The sequence below is a fragment of the Canis aureus genome, chromosome 19 (genome assembly GCF_053574225.1).
Source record: "Canis aureus isolate CA01 chromosome 19, VMU_Caureus_v.1.0, whole genome shotgun sequence".
Classification (NCBI taxonomy): Eukaryota; Metazoa; Chordata; class Mammalia; order Carnivora; family Canidae; genus Canis; species Canis aureus.
The window spans coordinates 8,150,712-8,172,983 of NC_135629.1; the positions used below are offsets into that span (position 1 = coordinate 8,150,712).

General features: G+C 40.8%; 1 protein-coding gene across 17 annotated transcripts in view; it reads right to left on the minus strand.

Moving 5' to 3' along the window:
• ATG7 (autophagy related 7) overlaps positions 1–22,272 on the minus strand; it is a 237,862-nt gene that overhangs the window by 193,476 nt on the left and 22,114 nt on the right. For all 17 annotated transcript variants that reach the window (XR_013357403.1, XR_013357402.1, XR_013357407.1 and 14 more), the window contains 6 exons: positions 17,491–17,608; positions 15,600–15,677; positions 12,591–12,707; positions 10,991–11,140; positions 4,465–4,553; positions 2,723–2,844 (listed from right to left, as the gene is read on the minus strand). Coding sequence is in view for 11 of the 17 variants with exons in the window: in XM_077857802.1 (XP_077713928.1) it covers positions 2,723–2,844; positions 4,465–4,553; positions 10,991–11,140; positions 12,591–12,707; positions 15,600–15,677; positions 17,491–17,608 (674 nt within the window). In the remaining 6 variants the exon portion in view is untranslated. The remainder of the gene's footprint in view (positions 1–2,722; positions 2,845–4,464; positions 4,554–10,990; positions 11,141–12,590; positions 12,708–15,599; positions 15,678–17,490; positions 17,609–22,272) is intronic.

The following is a 22,272-nucleotide window of genomic DNA, read 5'->3' on the forward strand; positions in this document are numbered from 1 at the left end:
TAATATATAGCCAAAACCTTGAAGATTTCAGAACCACAGTCTAGTACTGTAACTAATAACTCTGGCCTAAGTTTTCTCTTGTTACAGATAAGAAGTCATAGGACAAAAAAAAAAAAATTCATTTCAAATGAAAACATCTCTGTAATCAAAACCTTATAGCCATTTCTATATGGCTATAGAAATGGCTATAGCCATTTCTTTATTATCTAATTAGATATACTTTAAGATATAAAAATAAATAAATAAAATTAGATATACTTTAAGCTTAATAATGAAAAAGATATATATTTAATCTATCAATAGTGTTTAGTACATCTTGTCTGCCTCTGTATCAACTACATCCATAAGACATGCCCCAAATTAATAGAAAAATATTTTTAGGAGAAAAGCTAAACAAGCAGGAGGAGAACATGAAGGACAGGAATTAAAATGAAGAATCTCCCACTCTCAGCAGAGACAGTTGCCTTCTTCAGCTGGCTGCCAGGACACTTTTTGTATCAACAATGGACAGTGGACTTGACTGTGCCACAAGGAGCAAAGGATGATTAAAATTATACTTTTATGTCACTGCCATTGCAACTATGGGTTGTCTTCAAAATAATAAAAAATACTATCATCAACAACCTTCAGTTCACACTATGATATAGAATAACTCTTTACAAAGTTTTATTCAGCTTTATTTAGAGGGGCGCCTGGGTGGCTCAGTTGGTTAAGCATCTGCCTTCAGCTCAGGTCATGATCTCAGGATCCTGGGACCAAGCCCCACACTGGGCTCTCCGCAGAGCAGGGAGAGCTCCCTCTCCCTCTGCCTGCCACTCTCATGCTCTCTCTCTCTGTCAAATAAATAAATTAGTCTTTTAAGAAAAATAAAAAATAAAGTTTTATTTAGAGCTATGAGGGAAAACATTAATGTACACAAAAAAAGAAAGAAAATTTGCCTTTTCTAAAGTAAATGATCTACACTCAACATCAAGCATAAAGAAGCTGTATCGAAGGCATTATTGGATGATAGAAAACATACTTTTCTTTTTTTTTTTTAAGATTTATTTATTCATGAGACACACACACACACACACACACAGAGGGGCAGAGACACAGGCAGAAGGAGAAGCAGGGTCCATGCAGGGAGCCTGACTTGAGACTCGATCCCGGGTCTCCAGGATCATACCCTGGGCCAAAGGCAGTACGAAACTGCTGAGCCACCAGGGCTGCCCGAAAATATAGTTTTCAAAAGGAGATGTGCAATGTTTCTGGGCTTTTCTAGCTTCACCAAACATCAGCAAGATTGCTGGGATTGTGGAGGAAGAATCATATGAAGACTTTATCATAAAAATGGAAAACAAAAGTCCCTACTCTATAGGATAGCTGGCAGGATTGAGTAGTGTGGAAGGCACCTGGTGGTTTGTCAGGCACAGACCAGGCACACATTGTTAGTTAACTCACCCATTCCCCTAGAACTATCTACAGTTGTTGGTTTAGTAACACACAGGTATGGTACCTCAGTTAACAGCATATGGAAGCTATTTTAGAATGTGCCAGAAGAGGGTGCTAAATCAAATGCCTGTATCTAAAGACAGCAGAGAAGCAGAGGATTTCTTAGGGCTCTCAACTTAAAACCTGTAGCCTTTCTTTGCCTAACCAAGCTGAATCCATCATCAACCTTTCCCAGAGATCTATTTAAGACATTTATCAGTGCTGTGGCAAAGAATCACCAATAAAATGCCCTCAGAGTCAATCCTGAAACCTTCTGACTTCACTCTAGAAGACATCTCAGAGGAGGTGATAACACTGCCCTCCCCAACACACACACACACACACACACACACACACACACTCTCTCTCTCTCTCTCTCTCTCTGTCTGTCTCTCTCTGAGACACACAACCCCCAGATGAAAGAAAGCAATGCGCCTTGGAACAATGCAGAGGTGGTAAAGAGCAAATTAAATAACGTGTATAAAGGTTGGAAAGCATGTAAGTCACAGAAATCTGAGATCATTTTGGAGAGTGCTGGGCTTTGTGTAAGATAGGAAATTAACATAAATTAGCATCTATTAAATAACTATAATATGCCAGACTTTGTGTTCTTTTACATAAGACACATATTCGTCCTAAGGGAGACTCCATGAGGTGGGTATTATTATCTTTATTTTACTCAAATTTGAGTATGTATTCTATCTTTGTAACATGCATATAAATACATAAATGTATGTGTACACACACACACACACACACACACACACCTGTAAAATATCTGTGAGTTAAAGTTTCCTAACAGCTACCGTCTACCACCCTGGATCTAAAGAAGAATACTAAACGTGAAAGGAGAAATGGCACTTCTGCTGACTGGTTTGCTACATGGACAGCAGGATCACACATAATTTTATATAACAAATGAATACGTAAATGTATTAATACTTTGTTCTTCCCGTAAGAAAGGTCAGGAATAAAGATTTTATGTGAAACAAAAACTAAGGGGGAAAAGAATCCTCAAGAATGAAAGAAAAAAAGGCCTGGAGGAAATTTCCTGAGGACATTCTCTGCCTTTGTTCCTTTCTGAATAGCAGTGTGTGCCCTCTGTTCAAGGGAGGTGTTCCCATGGGCAAAAAGGTAGAAGCTGTACTTTTTTCTACCTTCTGCTGCCATTGTGAAGGGGTGAAAGTTAAGCTTGCTTCGGTTTCTGATATATGATAATTATATGCATTCTCAAAGACCTGCAAATTACCTGGGCTAAATGCCATTTCTGGAAGCTTCACTTCGAAGATGATGCTGTGAGCAATGTCTCTCATTCCCTGCATGGTGCGGTCCCGGAAGCAGAGGACTTCAACAGACTGGAAACAGCTACTCCTGATGTCAGGCCCCAGATTTTAATTAATTCATTTTTTTAAAGGAAGGAAAAGAAAGAGCTCACATAAGAGCTTCAGCAAAACCAGTTGGAGAGTATTCAATTCATTGTTAATTATGCCTCCCTGACACTCTTGGGGCATGGCCTTAACCTCTGAGAGATTCTGAACACATCCACATGTTTTCCTTTATCTAAATGTTTAGAGACTGAACAATGAATTGGCTGATTTCTTTCTAAGTGAATTTTAGATGACAATCACATTGCAAATAAATAATTCTGACAAATGCATCTTAAGTGCAGGGGAAATAAAGCTTACAGGACATTAAAAAGAACCTCTAAGACACACATAGGTTCTCCTGGTTCCCCCTTCTCCCCTTCTGAACTCACATTCTATGAAACAGCTCCTCAGTCAGGAGTAGTTAGCAAGCCATGTGTGCTCTACAGACACACTATCTGGATAACCAAGTGCAATCATTCCCCCTCTAGGGACAATCTATAATTTAGCTATCTTCATTTTTTTAAAGCATTTTTATGTAAGTCAAACAGATAGGAAGATAAGTACACAAGTCCTAAAATAAAAGAGCTTATCTCATGCCTTCTCCCAGTCATTGGCTACCTCCCTCAAGAGTAACTGCTACTCTAATGTCTAAGTCCATTCCTGGGTTTTGCCTGTTCTGATCTTTACACGGAAAGAATCTAGTGTGTGTATTCTTTTAAGGTCTAGCTTACCTTGACTCAAAATTATGGCATCCATGTTGACACGTGCATTAGCAGTTCACTCAGATTTACGATAACATCCCATTCTGTTGCAGTGAATGTGTCACAATTTATTAACCATTTCATGTTGAGGGACATCATCTGGGTTATTCCCAGTGTTTGATTATAAAGAAAAATGCTGCTATAAATATCCCTGCATGTGTGTTTTGCTTGTATATGAATGCACATTTCTGTGCACTATCTACCTGTGAAAAAAAATCATTGAGCCATACATAGTTTTAACTCTAGTGGATGCTGCCACTTTTCAAGCAGTCTGCAGGAGAGATTCACATCTTTGTGATGTGAATGAGATGTGAGAGTCACATCTTTTGACAATGCTTGGTACTGTCATCTTTTTCAAGTCATTTGGTAGGCATATAGTAGTATCTCAGCATGGTACCTCAGTATCTCTATTACTGAGTAGAAACTCATTATATTTTATGTCCATGATGACTAATGATGTTGAGCATCTTTTCAAATGTATACTGACCTCTTAGATACCCTGTTTTCATTATTTTAGGGCTAGGAGAAAAGGAAGACAGTAGCAAAGGAAAATCCTATCTGAGAGTGACCCAGATGTCTGGAGGAAAGGGCTGGAGAGTTTCCAGCTTGGAACCTCTGCTGCTCACCCTGCCCTACTCTGAAATGTCTTTAGTGCAATATGGTCAGAGTCTGCAGCTCTGTAACATACCTGCTTAGGGGCTCACCACTGATGGAAACTGGACTGATGGATTGATTTATTATCTGGTTTCTATGCCAGAAATGAAAAAATGCATATGGGAAAAAAGAGACACAGGCAGAGGCAAACACAATGTCAAAAACAGATCGACAGAGACAGACAGACACAGACACACACATGTAAATACCATCGGTGAGCTGCTAGGACCAAAAGATTCCTCAAAGGCCATCCGGGGTGCTGCGCTAAGTTACAGGGATCATATACACCAATTGTTATCTGTGAACAGAAAAGATTTTCTGAGTGAGTCAAGTATCATGTTAGGTTCACAGTATAGACACTGCTAAGACTTCTTCTTCCCTTTAATGCTATTCTGCAAAAGCATTAACAATCAGACATTTGATGAAGGGCTAGAGGGAAGAGAAGAAAGCAAAAGGATCACACACCAGACTGCTGAACTTCTAGATAGAGGGGCTGTCAAATTCTTCTCTGCACTCTCCCACACCTTATAGTAGGCCCAGCATAGTAGGAACTAGATATATTTAGAGGGAAGAATTTTGATTACTCTAGTTCCAGTTAGTTCTATAAGAATGAGACCAGCCCAAACAATTCCACTTATTTACCATACTGCTCAACGGAGGGACGGAGGTAGGGAGGGAGGGAGGGAAGGAAGGAGGGAGGGAGGGAGGGAGGGAGGGAGGAAGGAAGGAAGGAAGGAAGGAAGGAAGGAAGGAAGGAAGGAAGGAATTTTTACTACTAAGCAAAAATGACATCATGTTATAAACATTGTTTTATTATCTCTTATTCTATTGCAAGCTTTCCACACCAATAAATGTCATTCTACAACCGCTGTCAGTAGTGGCTGAAGGGCATTCCATTGTACTGGTGCACCATAACTTTTTTCTATTTCCTATTGAAGGACAATTAATTAGCCTTCATCTGTGCTCAATAAATATTTCTGAAAATGAATTTTACTCTTATCAGATAATTATTGTATTATTCCAAGGATATTCTTTTTTTGCTACATTCTCTACGTGAAATTTTCTTATTCCTAACATTGAAGCTTTTTGTCTAGGTGTATTTCATGCCTTTAATGCAAACTGATGGATTCATACTTAATTCAATACAGATTCAAATATATAACCATCCTTTCAGGAAACACAGAACATCTTTATTTGAGATTTCCTTTTCCATGGGAGATGAAACACCAGCATCCAGGAAGCTTTTAAAAACAGAGTTTGCAGAAACTATTATTCTGAGTACTGCCCCTAACTATGTGAGTAGCCTAGGGCAAATCAGTCAAATTCTTTAGACATCAGCTTCCCCCCACCCCCACCCCCCGCCCCGCCTTTTTTTAAGAGGTGAGTGGGGGCAGAGGGAGAAAGGATCTCAAGTAGACTTCCCGCTGAGCACAGAGCCTGACAGACTGCTCAATCTCATGACCCTGAGATCATGACCTGAGCTGAAATCAAGAGGAGGACACTTAACTGACTGAGGAACCCAGGCACTCCAGGCCTCAGCTTTTTAAACCTGAATCAAAGGGTGCACCTACCTCACAGGGCTGTAATGAGGATTACAGGATATAGTACTGACATGAAAAGCCCTGTACATGTGTAGTGCTGCTTCATTATTAGTGCCTCCAAATCTCCAGTGGTGAGGCTAGCTATCTGTATCTGTATAAAGTGCCTAAGTAATTCTTGTGCACTTGGACCAGTCCACACGCATACTCTGAAAACCACTAGAGAAGGTTATTTCTCTTTTGTAGACAAAAGAATAAAAAGTCTGTGGGGCCACTTTCATTACCTTGGAAAATCTGGATTGGTTCTATGTCTTTCCATTCTCTGTAAAATGCAGTTCATGTAACAGTAGCATCACATGGGAATTTGTCAGAAATGCAGAATCTCAGACTTCTGGTCTCCAGCCCTGCTAGATCCAAATCTGCATTTTAACAAGGACCCAGGTGATCTGCATGCTATATTTTGTCCTATATTTTTCCTATGGTAACTGATTATTTGTTGAACCTTGGTATTTTCTTGATTCAAAGGCACCACAGACTATAAAATGCACTCTCCAACCAGAAAAAAAAAGAGTAAACACCATTAAATATATGCAACAACTGCAAGCAATTCCTGACTTTAGAAAAATAATAATGTGAGGAAAAATGCAATTTAGGGATGTCTGGGTGGCTCAGTGGTTAAGCGTCTGCCTTCAGCTCAGGTTGTGAACCCAGGATCCTGGGATCGAATTCCGCATCACGTTCCCCATGGGGAGCCTGCATCTCCCTCTGCCTATGTCTCTGCCCCTCTCTCTATTTCTCATTAATAAATAAAATCTTTTAAAAAAAGGAAAAATTCATTTCAGAATGGAGGATGCCTTTCGTATCTGTTTCTTTGCTGGCTTCTGTGAGGGCTCGAGCAATGTCTAACATATGCATCTTTCCATCCTTGGTGCCTGGCACAGTACTGGATACTAAGCAAACTGAAAAATGACAGAATTGTCATTTTTGACAATTGGTGCCTGGCACAGTACTGGATACTAAGCAAACTGAAAAATGACAGAATTGTGCTGAAAAAATGACAGAATTGGCCATTTCTCTAGGTCCCACTATCTGGAAAGCTCTACCCCTTACACCTTATCTTTGGGCAGGGATCCTGGGGGGCAGCTGGAGGGAAGGAAGTGATGGCTGACCAACAGAGATCTGAAGCTCACATATAAAGCCATGGTGCAGCATCTTGGCTAGCTCCTTTTCCTCCCCTTTCCCTTCTCAACAGTACAGGTTCTCCCTTCAGTGACATTTTAACACTAGGATTCTCCTGCTGGGTGAGAATGTGACAGTTTAATCTCAAGGGATTTGCTCTGAGAAGCGAGAGAACTCAAAGAATTAGGCACTCCCCCTAAGGCTCCCTCTGAATGCAGAAGCTGTCTCCCTTTCTCCCTTGAGTTGTTCTGGTCCCATTGGCCACCACCACCACCTGGGATACCTTTCAGCTTTGTTCCTTTCTTTCAGTCATGACAGTCATGACAGACAGCATCTACTGGACAAACTACATTTAAAAGTAATCACTCCTTCGACTTCACATTTTTAAAAATTCATCAAAGACATTTACAACTCTATTATCCAGCAAGAAAAGAGGGAGAAGGGAGAGACTGGCATTCTATTTCTGGAACATTTAAAACAGCTTAGAAGAAGAAAATGACCTGATGTGGTGGAAAAAGCACCAGCTAGAGGTCAGAAGGCATGTGTTCTAATTCTACCACTGACTGATTTTCAGACCTTGGGGGTGAGTAGGCAAGCATACTAATGTAGGGAGGAAAACTGATGGTGGGGGGAAATTCTGTCCTCACCTATAAAAAAAGGATACAACAAGTTGTATCTCCCTCCCTCGTTCCTTTCCTTTCTTTCTTTTTAAAGATTTTATTTATTTATTCATGAGAGATAAGGAGAGAGAGGCAGAGACATAGGCAGAGGGAGAAGCAGGCTCCCTGTTCACCCCCTGAGCCAAAGGCAGATGCTCAACCACTGAGCCACCCAGGTGCCCCATGGGTTGTATAATTTCATCTCAAAAGATTCCTTTTACCTCCAGAATTATAAAACTTTATAGAACATTAAAGAGAAATAAAATCCTACATATGTTATAAGGCAACACAGACTTATTAGGCTCATCTTACTGGGTATCTAAAGGCTACTCAACTTTTATTTAGGAAGAATCTAGATAATATCAATCCAGAAAATCCTGTTTGCATTGAGATTCTGAGTTTCAATTTTCAAATGTGACTCAGTAGATATGGACTCTTAGCAGATGCCCTAAGTTACTTACTCTCATACTAGTTCTCTATGCCTTAGGTTTCTCCTCCTTGGAGAACTCTGCCCGGACTCAGACTGGAAACAAGGCAAACACTCAACAAATGCTAACACTAACAGCCATGTAGATAAGCTCTACTGTAGTCCCTGCAGGTTCAATCTGTTACTGTTACATAGTATAGATGTACCCTCAGTCTCAATGTTCCTTTTTCCTAACTGGCAGAGAAAAGAAGGAATAAGTTCCAGTTTATCAAATATTTTCTACACTTGGGTTTTATCATCTGTAAATGCAGATTTGGGACTAAGTGAATTTTAATCATAGAAACAGGGTAGCCTGGGTGGCTCAGCGGTTTACCGCTGCCTTCAGCCCAGGGCCTGATCCTGGAGATCCGGGATCAAGTCCAACGTCGGGCTCCCTGCATGGAGCCTGCTTCTCCCTCTGCCTGTGTCTCTGCCTCTCTCTCTCTCTCTCTCTCTCTCTCTCATGAATAAATAAATAAAATCTTAAAAAAAAAAAAAAGAAAGAAACAAGAATATCATATAAGGTACTATAAGTGGATGCCTAATTTCAAAGAATGAGCATATTTCTGACACTAAATACAAAAACAATGAGATAAGAAGGTGATAAAAAAACAAAAAAAAAAAACAAACAAAAAAAACTTTTTCTGAGCAGCAAAAACCAGGAACAGGTTTCTTAGAGCAACCTGACCTAAGATGAGCTACAGCACAGGAATGAACTGCTGGAGAGAATCTATCACCCACAAAGGGAGGTCGACTTGGAAATGCTTTAAAGTAACTCTCCTAGGGGTCCCTGAGTGGCTCAGTGGTTTAGTGCCTGCCTTCGGCCCAGGGCGTGATCCTGGAGTCCTGGGATCCAGTTCCTCACCGGGATCCTTGCATGGAGCCTGCTTCTCTGCCTCTCTATCTGTGTCTCTCATAAATGAATAAATAAAATCTTTAAAAAAATAAATAAACAAAGCAACTCTCCTACCCACATGAGGCATGCATGAGTACAAAAAGCAAACATCCAGACAGGAAAATTACAGAATCCATTTGACATTTAGGCTGAACATTATTTAATATTTCTTTGATGATTCAAAAGTTATTCCAAAATGTTTAAGTGCTTTTGGAACCAAATCAGGAACGTCAATTACTGTAGAAATTAGTCAGCACAATAGTAGGTAAGCCAGCTTAACTCTTTGGGTAAATAGATTTTTTTTATTGGTGGTAGTGACAGTCAGAAATCATTATGGGCCAGGAGTTCTGTGTTCTCCAACTGGCTTTGTCACACAATCATTGTGTGAAGTTGGGCAAATCATTTCCTTTTGTAATACAAATCAGTAGAAAGAAGCAAAATGTAATTGGAAAAAAAAAAAAAAAACATTTGTTCAGAAGGTTGTTGAAATAAATGCTCCTTTCTACTTGGCTGAGAGCATGCAATTCGTTGAAGTAGCTCAGTCATGCTCTGGCTATGGTCCACCCAGCTATTTGCCGAGAAAGTACAGTGTAAGAGAGAAAAGGGCAAAATTGTCAACTTGAGTAACTTCAGTAAACACGTTTATCTGACAAATGGCCATCTATTACTCAAACACTTGATATAACAGGAAATGCGCAAAGGCGATTACAGGTTTTAAAAGAAAAGGACAAAAATCCAAGTATCTAATGCACAGCAATGTCACAGATGGCTGCCAAGACGTGGAGCTTGCTAAGTGAAGAAAGAGCCCGCTAATAGCATATCAATTGCTGTTCCTTTGCTATCGTTCTTGTCCAAAGATTTTAAAACCCTAGAATTAAACGCTAATGTTGTTAAAATTACAAAATGTTTCCCAAACATCCAATCTTCAGTAACTGCTCTGCAGAAAGCAAAAGACTCAAGCAAGATTTCCAAAAAGACTGGCAACGGAATAGTGATATGGGCTGTTTTTGATGGAATCACAAGCACTGGCTTGAAGGACAAGTAATTGTTGTTAGTGACGCAGTTGCCACTGTGACTACTCAGCAGAATCGTTATTTCCCTGAGGGGAAATAAGAACGTAAACAAGGCCCATTTTTAACTGATGCAAATATGTAAAATGTACAACATTCCAGAGCTGGTAAGGGGGCACAACTGGCAGGACCAAGAACTGGCATGGTTTGTGTGCTAGAGCTATGACAGATAAGCAGTGGTGTGCCAGAGCTGGTGCAGGCAGACTTGGAAGAGTCAACCGTTACCATCTCTTGCCATCTCCATGTTCTGTGACTTCACATTAGTAGCTTGAAATTGGCCACAGTGGGAGTAGCAGCACCACGGAAAGAAGCAAACACTATACAATCAGGGTTTTGACCTACCTGAGAGTCAGCTGTCAAACATTTACCGGTGTACCATTGACGGTAAACCTTTAAGTATTCAAACCCTTTCACTAAGTAACTATCTAGGAATCCTTTCTAAGGAGATAATTCAAGATAAGTGGGGGGAAGGCAGTAATTTGATGCACAGGGAGGCTTTGAATAGTGATGAAATTATGAGAAAACTAAATGTCAAAAATTTGATGTCTCTATCAGAAAGGATGTTGATAACGAGTGTAACAGTACTACGCTAAGTTCTACAATAAAAAGAGACTCTGGTAACTCTGGAAATAAGTTAAAATATAAAATAAGTTAAAATATCAGAAAGGAAAACAGAAATAACTTTATCACAAATAGGAAGTAGGGAACCCAAAATTACTCTGAGGTGTAACAGAGCTAGGAAAATCTGGAGGAGAAGCTGATTTGGGAACAAGGGTGGGAGAGGATGAAGATACAGAATGTTCCACCACATTCTTTGGAGGACTAAAGAAATCTAAGTGAGTCTGAATTTTGCAGTGGTCTTACTACGTACGACATGAACATCAGATTTTTTTAGGGCTAATAAAATGAAACTCAGAGTTTCTCTGACCTTTGTCCTTTGGTCTTGGAAGAAATCACTGTAGTGTTTAAGCAGGGAAACCAGTACCATGTTCTCATCATACTTGATTAAGAAGTATGGTAGCGCTGGGACTCCTTCTGTTTGACAAAGATCATCATATGCATGCTCAAGGGCTTGAATCTAAGAACAGGAAACATTGAGTTATTCTCCAGACAATTACATATCTACTTCTGAGCTTAAAATTAACATAAAAGGCACTTTAAAGGCAGGAGACTAGAAATGACTGAGCATACCCGTTATTCTTCTGCAACAAATGAACATATAAGTACTTCAAATAATACCCCTTCACTTCTGTGTAGCATTTTCCATGTGCACGGTGGTGTGTCTTAGGGGCACGAGGGGACATTTTATGGTGCAGTATGGTCGTTCCCTAAGATGCTAATCACAAAGATGTAGAGAGAGCTCCTTTAAAAACCAAGGACTGAATCCACCACTGATGAATTTTACCCTGAACCTTTCCATAAAATAACAGCATTATTGACACATACCTCACTTACTATACAATTCACCGACGTAAAGTGCATAATTCAGCTGTTTTTAGCATGTTCATATGATTACCCAACCATCAATGCAATAATTTTACAGTATTTATGTCGCTCCTAAAAGAAACACTGTATCCATCAGCAGTCAGTCCTATGGCATAGTCCTTTTCCTCCACTTATATTTCTTGGGAAATTAGTTCCACAAAACAACCTTCAATTTGTTCTAAACAAACTTATTACTATTTTTTCATCAATAAGGGCTTTTCCCTGGTGTTAGAATTCATGGTTTAGTGCTTCATGATTTTCAGATCATCTTTTTTTTTTTTTTTTTTTTTAATTTTTATTTATTTATGATAGTCACAGAGAGAGAAAGAGAGAGAGGCAGAGACACAGGCAGAGGGAGAAGCAGGCTCCATGCACCGGGAGCCCTATGTGGGATTCGATCCCGGGTCTCCAGGATCGCGCCCTGGGCCAAAGGCAGGCGCCAAACCGCTGCGCCACCCAGGGATCCCGGTTTTCAGATCATCTTGACATGACCACAATCCTTGCCTCAATAGCAATCAGAATTCTTTGGTTTAGGATCTGTGTTCTACTGGCCTGATTATTTTCACTGCTCTTCTCAGGATCATCTCTGATGACCTTATTGTCTTTCGTAGACCACAAAGACTAGCTCTGCATGTGCCATTCCTGATGTTCCACAACATGGTGTGAGGGTGGTAGAATGTCTTCTGTTTGGTTTCAAAGACTCTTTCCAAAGTATACTGCCTTAGGATCCTCACAGTGAAAGTGAAAACCACATTTTGGCAAATTCTTGCAGACTTAACAACATATTCCTATAACTCCTCCCCACCAGCTTAGCTTTTCACCAAATGTCACTGAAAATCTGAAAAAATATCACTCACTACTCTTTCAATATGATTTTACAAACATGTTGTGAATAAGTCTGCTCCTAGTACCATGTATGGAGGATTCCACAGTGACCATCTCTTCATTCAGCAAGTGCCTGTCTTTAGAATGAATTCAATGAACTTTAGTACTCAAGTGTGTTAAGTCCAATTTTTGCTGCATTTTGTTTTATTTGTTGATACCTGTTTTGGCGAAAACCTTTGATCCAAGCCCACTGGACCCTGGATGAGGGGTATACTCTCTGGAAGGCAGAGAGCAGGGAAGCAAAACCAGTAGTAGAAGTGGTACTTCTTTAGATCCTAGAAGAAAGAATATGACAGAGGATATCAGAGTAGCACCAATGATTAAATTGAAATGCAACTATTAATGTAATTCCCCACTGCCATGTAGACAGACACACTGATGCACAAAAGATATGATCAGCTGGTCAGAAAGTCTCATCTTCTATAGAACTCATGATAGAATACAGAATTTCTCTTAAAGTATTCCTACACACCACACACGAATATCTCATGATAAACATATCAGCCACTTGCTAACAGAAAGTGTTGACAATGATCATCATCCTTGTTTAATATACAAAACCACTCCTGGAAGTAACAATTATCCCTTTTAATGGACAGAAAACTAAAGCTCAGAGGGGGAGAAGAACTCAATAAAACAAAAATACTGAGTGGTGGAGAAGGGGGCAAGATTCTGTTTCTGAAATTTACTCTGTTCATGGTACCAATCATCCATATTCAATAATCCATCTGGGGAGGCTCAACCACCAAACATGGTTACCACTCTTTATAATCAAATGCATTGAGCATGTTATTGAAGAAGCTGTGCTATCCATAACCTACATATGCCTGGGATAATAAAATGATGCTTTCAGAAATGCCTCGTTGGTGAAATTTGGATCAGCAACTATTAAGCACTTGCTATGTACAAAGCAATACATTAGACACTCTGACAAAATGATAAGTAAAACCCAGTCCAGCCCTTAGACAGCTGTAGAGGCAGAGACAAAGTGAGTCCATGATTAATGCCACAGGTCACAGAAGAGGTTCTGAGAACAAAGGAACATCAGTGACATGAGATTACATCTTCAGGGATGTATCTGACCACTCCTCCACCAAGGGATGCAAGGCAGAGACAATGACTCATGAAGCTGATCTTGAAAACTTCCCACTCAGGCTGGATGCTCTTGCCTCTGGATTCTTGCAGCCTTTGTGGCCTAAGTCACTCCTATGGTGGGATCTCATAGTTATATGGGCAGTTGGCAGCTTCTCCATCAGTCTATTTATTGGCTAATCAATATTGCTTCTTGAATCTTGCTAAGAATAAAGAATAGGTAGTTGTTTGATGACTTTTTATTGAAATAAAACTCACATACCAGAAAATTTACCATGTTCAAGTGTAGAACTGGGTGGTTTTCTGGTATATTGACAAGGTTGTACCACCACTCAACTGCAGAACATTTTCAATGCCCCAAAAAGAAACTCTAATAGCAGAGCCCCTCCCACCTCTGTCAATTTATTAGTTAGAAAAACCCATCCACAGAGCTCCCCATTCTCTCTTCTCCCCCCCCTTGGAACCAGTCACCTATTTCATGCCTCTATGGATTTGTCTATTCTGGGCTTTTCATATAAATGAAATTGTACTAGATAACTTTTTGAATATAAATGTATATATAAACGTGTGTCTGGATGAGGAAGTCTAGTAATTATAGTTTCCAGTTTCTAATTCTGCCATTAATCGATCAACTAAGAACAAATTCCCTTTTGACAGCAGCAAAACAAAATACAAAATTGAAATGAATGAAGTGCCTGTTCCTTTGAGTCCTAAAAACAGTAGAAAGGAAAGTAAAAACATCTCCAGAGATTATTCTCTCTTCTTTATACTTAAATGATTTGTCATAACTGATCTTTAGTCAAAGGTTAAACAATTCAAGATGAAAAACTTCACAATTTCTAAGAAGCTTTATCAGATCATCTTCAAAAGTCAAAAGGCTTGAATTTCTTAGAATTCTTTTCAGGATACAAAGGACCTCGATTAAATTAAACATAAAGCCCTTTGTGTTTGAAGATTTTAAAAGATAGAGACTTTTAATTTTTTTTTTTTTTAAAGGCAAGGTAAGAATGATCAGTAAAAAGGGCAGCAGGGCCAACACACATACTAACTCTAGGAAATGCCTTAAAACTTTAAGTAAGAGCTAATGTTATTTTTCTCATTAAACACGAATTGTCAGATTCTATTACTGAGAATTCTTTGGTACAGAAAATATATCGATATTAAAGTAACAAACCCAGAAATCCTTAATTAGCACTACTTATCTCTTAGTAGCAGATCTACAAAATTGCTCAAATTTACAAGCAAATTATTAATGCCAAATTGCAGCCATTAATCTCATGAAGAATTTAAACAATTTTTTTTTTTGAATTTAAACATTTTTCTCTCTCTCTCGCTATTACACAGAAAGCATTATAACACGTTAGGTAATGTGCTCCTTATATAATAGCCACCCTTTGGCATGGCCTTCAGTATGATTTTTATCATTCTCTCCTTTGTCTTGGGCAGATATATACACAGACATACAAACATATACATACACAGGTGTGTATGTGGCTGATATCTCTATAATCCACCCTTACATTTTCCCACACTGCCCATCATAGAGACCAGGTCCTTCCCTCTACTTCCCTAGGCAACAGATGTTACACTTACACAAAACATTTTTCATTCTTAAAAAGAAACACAGCTGTACGGACAAACTATGTAGTGTGAACTCCTCTAGTCCAGAAGCTGTTGGGGGATAGCCATGATCCCCAAGATGTCACCTTTTCCTTATGTTGATGGACCCAGAAACTGAGCTCCACAGGATTGTACTGAAAAAAGACATTAGCAACAAAGAACCACTACTCCCTGAAGCTGACTTTATTGTGTCCTGAATGACAAGACATGGGTCACCATGTTACACAAACCATGTGATTATGATCAGTATGGTCAGTAAGAATGAATTAGTTTTGCACTGGTGTTAAGTGCCAGCACTATGGGGCCACTTATCAAATGAGTGTTTCTTGAACAGCTCTGACTTCAATTATACCAGGTAGTAGCTTCAGTGAAAAGAGCACAGCGTCCTATCGGCAGCCTGGACTTGGCCAGTGCATTTCAGCAGTCTAAATGTACCCAAGAGTCCATTTACTTACTGCAAATGTCAAGAGGAGGAACTTGTTGAGGAGGACAGGGTTTTCAAGAGCAGCGCCTGATTTTATGGCTTCCCATATCTGTCATAAGAAAGAGAAGTGTCAAGGCAGGTTCTCAGGCATCTCTGAACTTCGCTCTCAAGTGAAGCACAGAGGCAAAAAGCTTCGAGCTCTTCTTTCCTCCAAGCCCAGCACCACTTAACCCAGGCAGTAAAGTAGGTTGTTACCTCACTCTGGCCACACTCCCTGTGGCCGCTGAAAAATTGAAAAAACCCAATAACCCTCCTTTTTGTCAGTCTCAGCATCCAAGGAGGCAAGCATGCCTTCCTTATTTCCCCCAACAAATGTTTACTGCCTACTAGCTACCAGGAACATCAGGATTACAGAATAAAAGACACAGTCTCTACCCTCAAGAAGCTTTGGATTTGGTGAGGGAGATAGGCATAAATGTCCGAGTGCACCACCAGTTAGGACATGCTACCTCAAAGGGATATGGAATTTCTGGAATTCGGTGGATCTGCCACCAAACTGGGCTGAGCAGGTGGAAGGGCAAGGAGCAAAGGAGGGATTCTAGGAGGCAGTGATCTGAACTAGATGTAGGAGATTTCTAGAAGAGGAATTATCTTGCCCTGAGACATGAAGGAAAGAGAATGATGAGTTTATGCATACTCAGCAAGTATTGCGACCAGAAGCAGAGCTGGTATGGTTTGTAGCTGCTGATCACAAGATGTTTCAGCAGCTGAAATTAGCTGCTAAACTCTGTCACTAAGCAAGGCAAACAGTTGCACCAATAGGAGCCACTGAGTGGAAGAGAAGTTCCTGCCATCAACATAATAACCTTGGAGGAGCTGGACCAGAGAAGAGCAGGTCCCCACTTCTGAGAAACTAAGGGTGTGGGAACTGCTGGGGAGTGTCGACGGAGGTAAAGACTGAGCCCCAGGGCAAGGGGTGGGATTTCTGTGGGGAACAATCTGTGATTTTTGATGATGGATGAGAACCTGACCCACTCTTTGGAGACAGGCTTTGAAATGTGCAGCCAGAGCAGGAGCCTAGAAGCAGTGAAGCTGCAGGCCAAGGAAAACCACCATCATCACCTGTATCACAAGCTATACCCATCTCAAGGGATGTAAAGGATGCCTTCCTCAGGACCAAAGGGAGAAGATTTCCTTCTCTGACCATGGCATCTACATAAATAAGACTCTTTTCTATTTTAAGACTAGTGTGAAGACCACTTGATTAAGTAGGTTAGAGAGGATAGGAATAAACTGTTCTCCTATTTTAATTCCTAACACTCAGATGTGAAGAAGTAAGGGAAAGACACTCTTGGCAGAGAGAATATTATATCCCAAGGACAGGGGTGAGAACAAAAGTAGGGAAAGGAATTGTAAGTGATTTATTGTGATGGGGTCAGAGAAGGTAAGGGCAAGAATGACAGGGGAGAAAGGCCAAAGAGGCCAGGCCACAGGGACCTTGTAAATCAGATGGAGTAGTTTAGATGGAGCCCGAAAGATCCTAGAGAGACTCTACAATTACTTCTGATAGCATTACAGTGCTTAAAAGTGGAAGCACAAAGAACAGAGAACACAAAGGCATGCAGACACAGGAACAGAACTCTCAGGGCTGGGTCAAGCTGCTTCCAAATGCTAACTGAAAGCAGCAGCAAAGCTTTTTACAACTACCCTGCCGGGACTTTCCAGCCTATCCCCAGCTGAGAGCCTGAAGGTCTTCTCCCTGACCTTCCTGCCAACACGGGAAAGCTGCAAGTACTCTCTGAGATAAACCAGAGCCCACAGCTATCTTTAAGTACCTGCTCTATGCCTGTTTCCATGCCAGACCCATGTACGTGATCAGAGACACTGGACCTACCATGCTACCCCATAGTTTCCCAGCTCACCTCATCTGCTGCTTGCTCCAAAAGTAGCTTCTTATCTGCGGCCTTGAAAGCCTCAAGTGTGTTGGTATTAAAGAGCGTTCCAACAGCCGGGCAGCAGTGGGCTGGGGTGGGAGCACTCCTGGACAGGGAAGAAACATGGTTAGGCAGGCACAGCCAGGACAGCAGTGGGAGACAAAGGACAGTGGTCTATAGGGTAAAGAAAGATTAATCACATGTTTCTTTGGGAAAAGATGAATATCCTTGCTTAAGAACTAAAAAAATAGGCATTATATGCATGAAAAAAGCCTGTATATTCCTTTGCCCTTATCTCTCTTCCACTGCCCACCACTCCACCCTCAAATATAAGTTCATTACCTAGTTTTTACTCTTTCCCATCTTTAACCTGAAAGGGAAACATCAATTATTGAAATTCTACTGTGCCAAGAACTATACAAGTGTTGAATTTTCCTAACAGCTCTTTCTCCCAGTTAAAAGCTTAAGTAACTGGCCTAAGGTCACATAAAGGCAGAGCAGTATTCTAAAGCCAGAACTAGCAGACTCCAAGGTACTGAAGGTACTGAGCTGTCTACTTCCCACTCAGACACTCTCAGGCTTCAAGGCCCTGCTCTAAACCCTCCCCTTCCAGGAAGCCCCTCCCATTTCTCTGGTTATGGCCGTCAGAGGAAAATGAGCATCACATTTTATTTTATTATTTTATTTTATTTTATTTTACTTTATTTTTTAAAGATTTTATTTATTTGACAGACAGAAAGAGAAAACATAAGCAGGAGTGGCAGGCAGAGGGAGAGGGAGAAGCAGGCTCCCACTGAGCAGGGAGCTCAATGCAGGGCTCAATTCCAGGACCCTAGGGGTCAAGACCTGAGCTGAAAAAAAAAAAAAAAAAAAAAAAGACCTGAGCTGAAGGCAGAGGCATAACCGCTAAACTGACTGTGCCATCCAGGCATCCCAAGCACCACATTTTAATGTGTCTTAAAGACTGACCATCATACACACTCAACTAGAGGACAGTAAGCTCCCTGAGGGCAAGGAACATGTCTCCAGACCTCACCCCACCCAAACAGGCTCCACACAGAGCCACTGCAGAGCAAACTCCTAGTGGTTGTCTGAGTCACCCAGATAATGTCATACCCGGGCTACCTGCCAATCTATCATGTGACATGATACAGAGTAATCAAAATCAGGGGAGCAGAAGATGAGTTAATTCTGAATACAAACTCAGATGTGGAAACATCTGGTCTCTTCCCTGAAATGATTAATTTGTGTTTCAGAGGTTACAGATGCTAAATGAAAATACCCATTTCATTAGTAGCCTAATATTGTTGTCAATTACAATTGCTGCAGAAAGAATGCATTTTTATTGATTGTACAGTTTCAAAGACCTCATATCTCTTGGAGCCTGTGTAAAATTGGATTCACAGGGGCTGCGAGGAGAAAAGATGGAAACCTAGAACAGGTGTGGAGGGGTGTGATGGGTGGCAAAGGCTGTGGCAAATGCTACCTGCAGGGCTCAGATGCCAAGTACTAGGGAAAAAGTACCTTTCAATGGCCAGAGCTTTCCCTTGGAGGCGGACAAGTCAGCAAATCATATGTTGTTTCTCACAACTCTACTTGAATAAAATATTTTTCATCCACGTGGGAGGAGGACATCAAAAAACAGTTTTGAAGAGAAAGAGAAATCACAAAAGGGCAAGACTCAGCGGACAGGGAGGAGGAAAGAAGCACAGTGGTTGGTATACTAGGCCCCCGACATTCAGACTTGGCTTTATGAATTACTGCTGAAACAGAAAGAACAAAGCTCTGATCTAATTCTGATACAGGCACAAGAAGAAGGTACCCTTCTTCCTAAGTGCTGGAGTGTCCCAGGTGTGTGAATGCAGTGCCAAAGTGTCATCATGAAAAGTCAAGCAACTGCCAGCACACTGATGAGGCTCCTAGAACATAGTGCTCATGCAGGTTAATCAGTGAGGACAAGGTGAAGCTTCAAAGGAGAAGACTTTTTCAGGAGTAAAGTCCCACCAGGGAAGGTAGCCAAGGAAACGAATTTAAAAAGTGATGGGGGAGGAAAAGCCATTCTGCCAAGCTCTCCAGGTTCAAGTTCACTTGTTTCACACAGATGGCTCAGAAGAAGAGTAGAAAGAGCCCTGGACTTGGATACAAGAGAATTTAGTATACATCCTGGTCCTAGACACTTATTAGTTTCTTACAAATTCCATTGATATTAAATGCCCTGAATAGGCAAATCCATAAGGTAGAAAGTAGACTTTCTAGGTAAGAAAGGTTACTAGGCCTGGGGGGTGGGGGGGTGGGAGAAGGGAAGAATGTAGAGTAACTGCTAACAGGTATAGGCTTGCTTTCTGGAGTGATGAAAATGTTCTAGAATTAGTGGTGGCAGCTGCAAAACCTTGTGAATACACTAAAAACTGCTGCATTATACATTTGAAAGTGGTCAGTTTTATGATATGTAAATTATATCTCAATAACACTGTTAAAAGATCAGAATTAGAAATCTTCCCCATATACGAAAGCCAGCAGCAAACTCACAATGCGGTGCAGACTAACCAGGTAAAGGACTGATCTTAGAAAGGCCACAAGTCTGGGCCTGCTTGAGGATGCTAGCTCTAGAAACTTGGCTTTCAGTTCATTCAGTCTCCTGGGACTTACTGAGGAAAGTACTGAAGCTGGTTAGCACCTGTTATTCACATCTGGCCAAAGGCAGGCATGTAGCCAGAGCCCTCAAAACAGGCAGGGTAGTGGGCAGGACAGAATAAATCCCTCAGAAGAAAGACAGAGGTAGTTTTTGAATCTCTGCTCCACATGCACAGCTCTGCATGCCCATGAGGAACTCTGGGAACCTAGAAGTCACACTCAGTCTGGGGGCATGTGCCATTATCTCCTGCTTGCTGTAATAATTTGAGAATCTGTTTTGCAATATCCGCTAACAGACTCCACTGCTGTCTTTCCCACCAACCACACCACATCCCATTTTAGACAACCATGCATTTAGACTGCTTGTAATTGATTTCAACAGTTATTTGAGCAACTAGTACATGTCAGATCTGTGTTAGGGGCTAACAAGATTGCAGAGATTAAGAGAGCCTGTATCCTGCCCAGATGATTTTGCATATGAGTCTCATTTCCTTAACTATTTTTTATTTTTTTATTTTATTTATTTATTTATTTATTTATTAAGATTTTATTTATTTATTCATAAAAGATACACACACACAGAGAGAGGCAGAGACACAGGCAGAGGGAGAAGCAGGTTCCATGTAGGGAGCCTGATGTGGGACTCGATCCCAGGACTCCAGGCTCACGCCCCGGGCCGAAGGCAGGCGCTAAACTGCTGAGCCACCCAGGGATCCCCCTTAACTATTTTTTAAAGTTTTTTTGAGGGCAAGGGTTATGCCTTCTATTTCTCTAATTAAGTCCAACTTGAGGTTTAGGAAAGAAAATATTTCTTCTGACTGCAAAGATAAATGTTCCTAAAGGGAAAGAAGCCCATAGAAAGGAAAACTCTTGTTTTAATGGGTCAGTTTCACATTTATGCAGAGATTTTTCACTGAAATCTATTCTTCCCTTCTTAAGCAGAAATAGAGTACATATATGCTGCTTGTAGTGGGGCACCATGCTTCCCAGTCTTCCTTGCAACACAGGTGAGGGCCCACGCTCTCCCGAATGGAACCTAAGTGACACATGTCTCTGCTTTGCAAGGTAAAAAGTGACAATTCAGGTTGCTGGTGGGTTTTTTTTTTACTTGTTTTTTCTCTTTCTTTCAAGGTTTTATTTAAATTCAAATTAGTTAACATATAGTACAGTATTAGTTTTAGGGTAGAATTTAGTGATTAGTCACTTGCATATAACACCCAGTGTTCATCACATTAAGTGCCCTCCTTAATGCCTACCACCCAGTTACTCCATTCCCCCACACACCTCCCCTCCAGCAACCCTCAGTTTGTTTCCTCTAGGTAGGAGTCTTCTCATGGTTTGTCTCCCTCTCTGTTATTTTATTTTTCCTTCCCTCCCCCTATGTTCATCTGTTTTGTTTAAATACCACCTGATTTCACTCATATGCAGAATTTAAGATACTTTTTTTTTTAAGTAGGCTCTATGCTCAACATGGGGCTTGAACTCCCACCCCTCAGTTCAAGAGTCACATTCTCCACTGACTGAGTCAGCCAGGTGGCCCCCAAGATTCAGTTCAGTTTTAAGCAGCACACACAGACAAGCCCTCCAGAATGATGGAAACATAGAGGGAAGAACACTGAATCCCAGTCCTAGACTATTAAATGGGCAAGAAATAAACCTCCTCTGTATTTGGATCATTACATTTTGGGGTCTGGTTTGGCAGTACATCCTACCCTAAGACAGCTCTCTCCAGTGCAAGATGGTTGATGACTGATGAAATACTACTTGACTGCTAATTCAGCTAATGTGAATGTGGAGAACAGGACCTTATAGTCCTAACTGCTGGCAGACACCCATTAGGCTTCCAGGGACTCAGAGGATAAGGGATTTACCTGATGCTATGAAAAGCTGAGATACTCTTGGCATCTATAAATGAGTACTAGGACTCTTAGCTCTTCAGCTGTATCTTATTCCTCTCTGCACGCCCAGTGCCTAGCACATCCTATTGTCAAAACACAGAGGAAGCAATCAATAAGTATTTCTGAAATAACTATTACACCTTCACTTTTATTACAGCACAGAACATACTACAATGCAAATACTTATCTTCTACCTCTATCCAGAGCTCTGTGTTTCCTAAGTCTTTGCATTCCTACC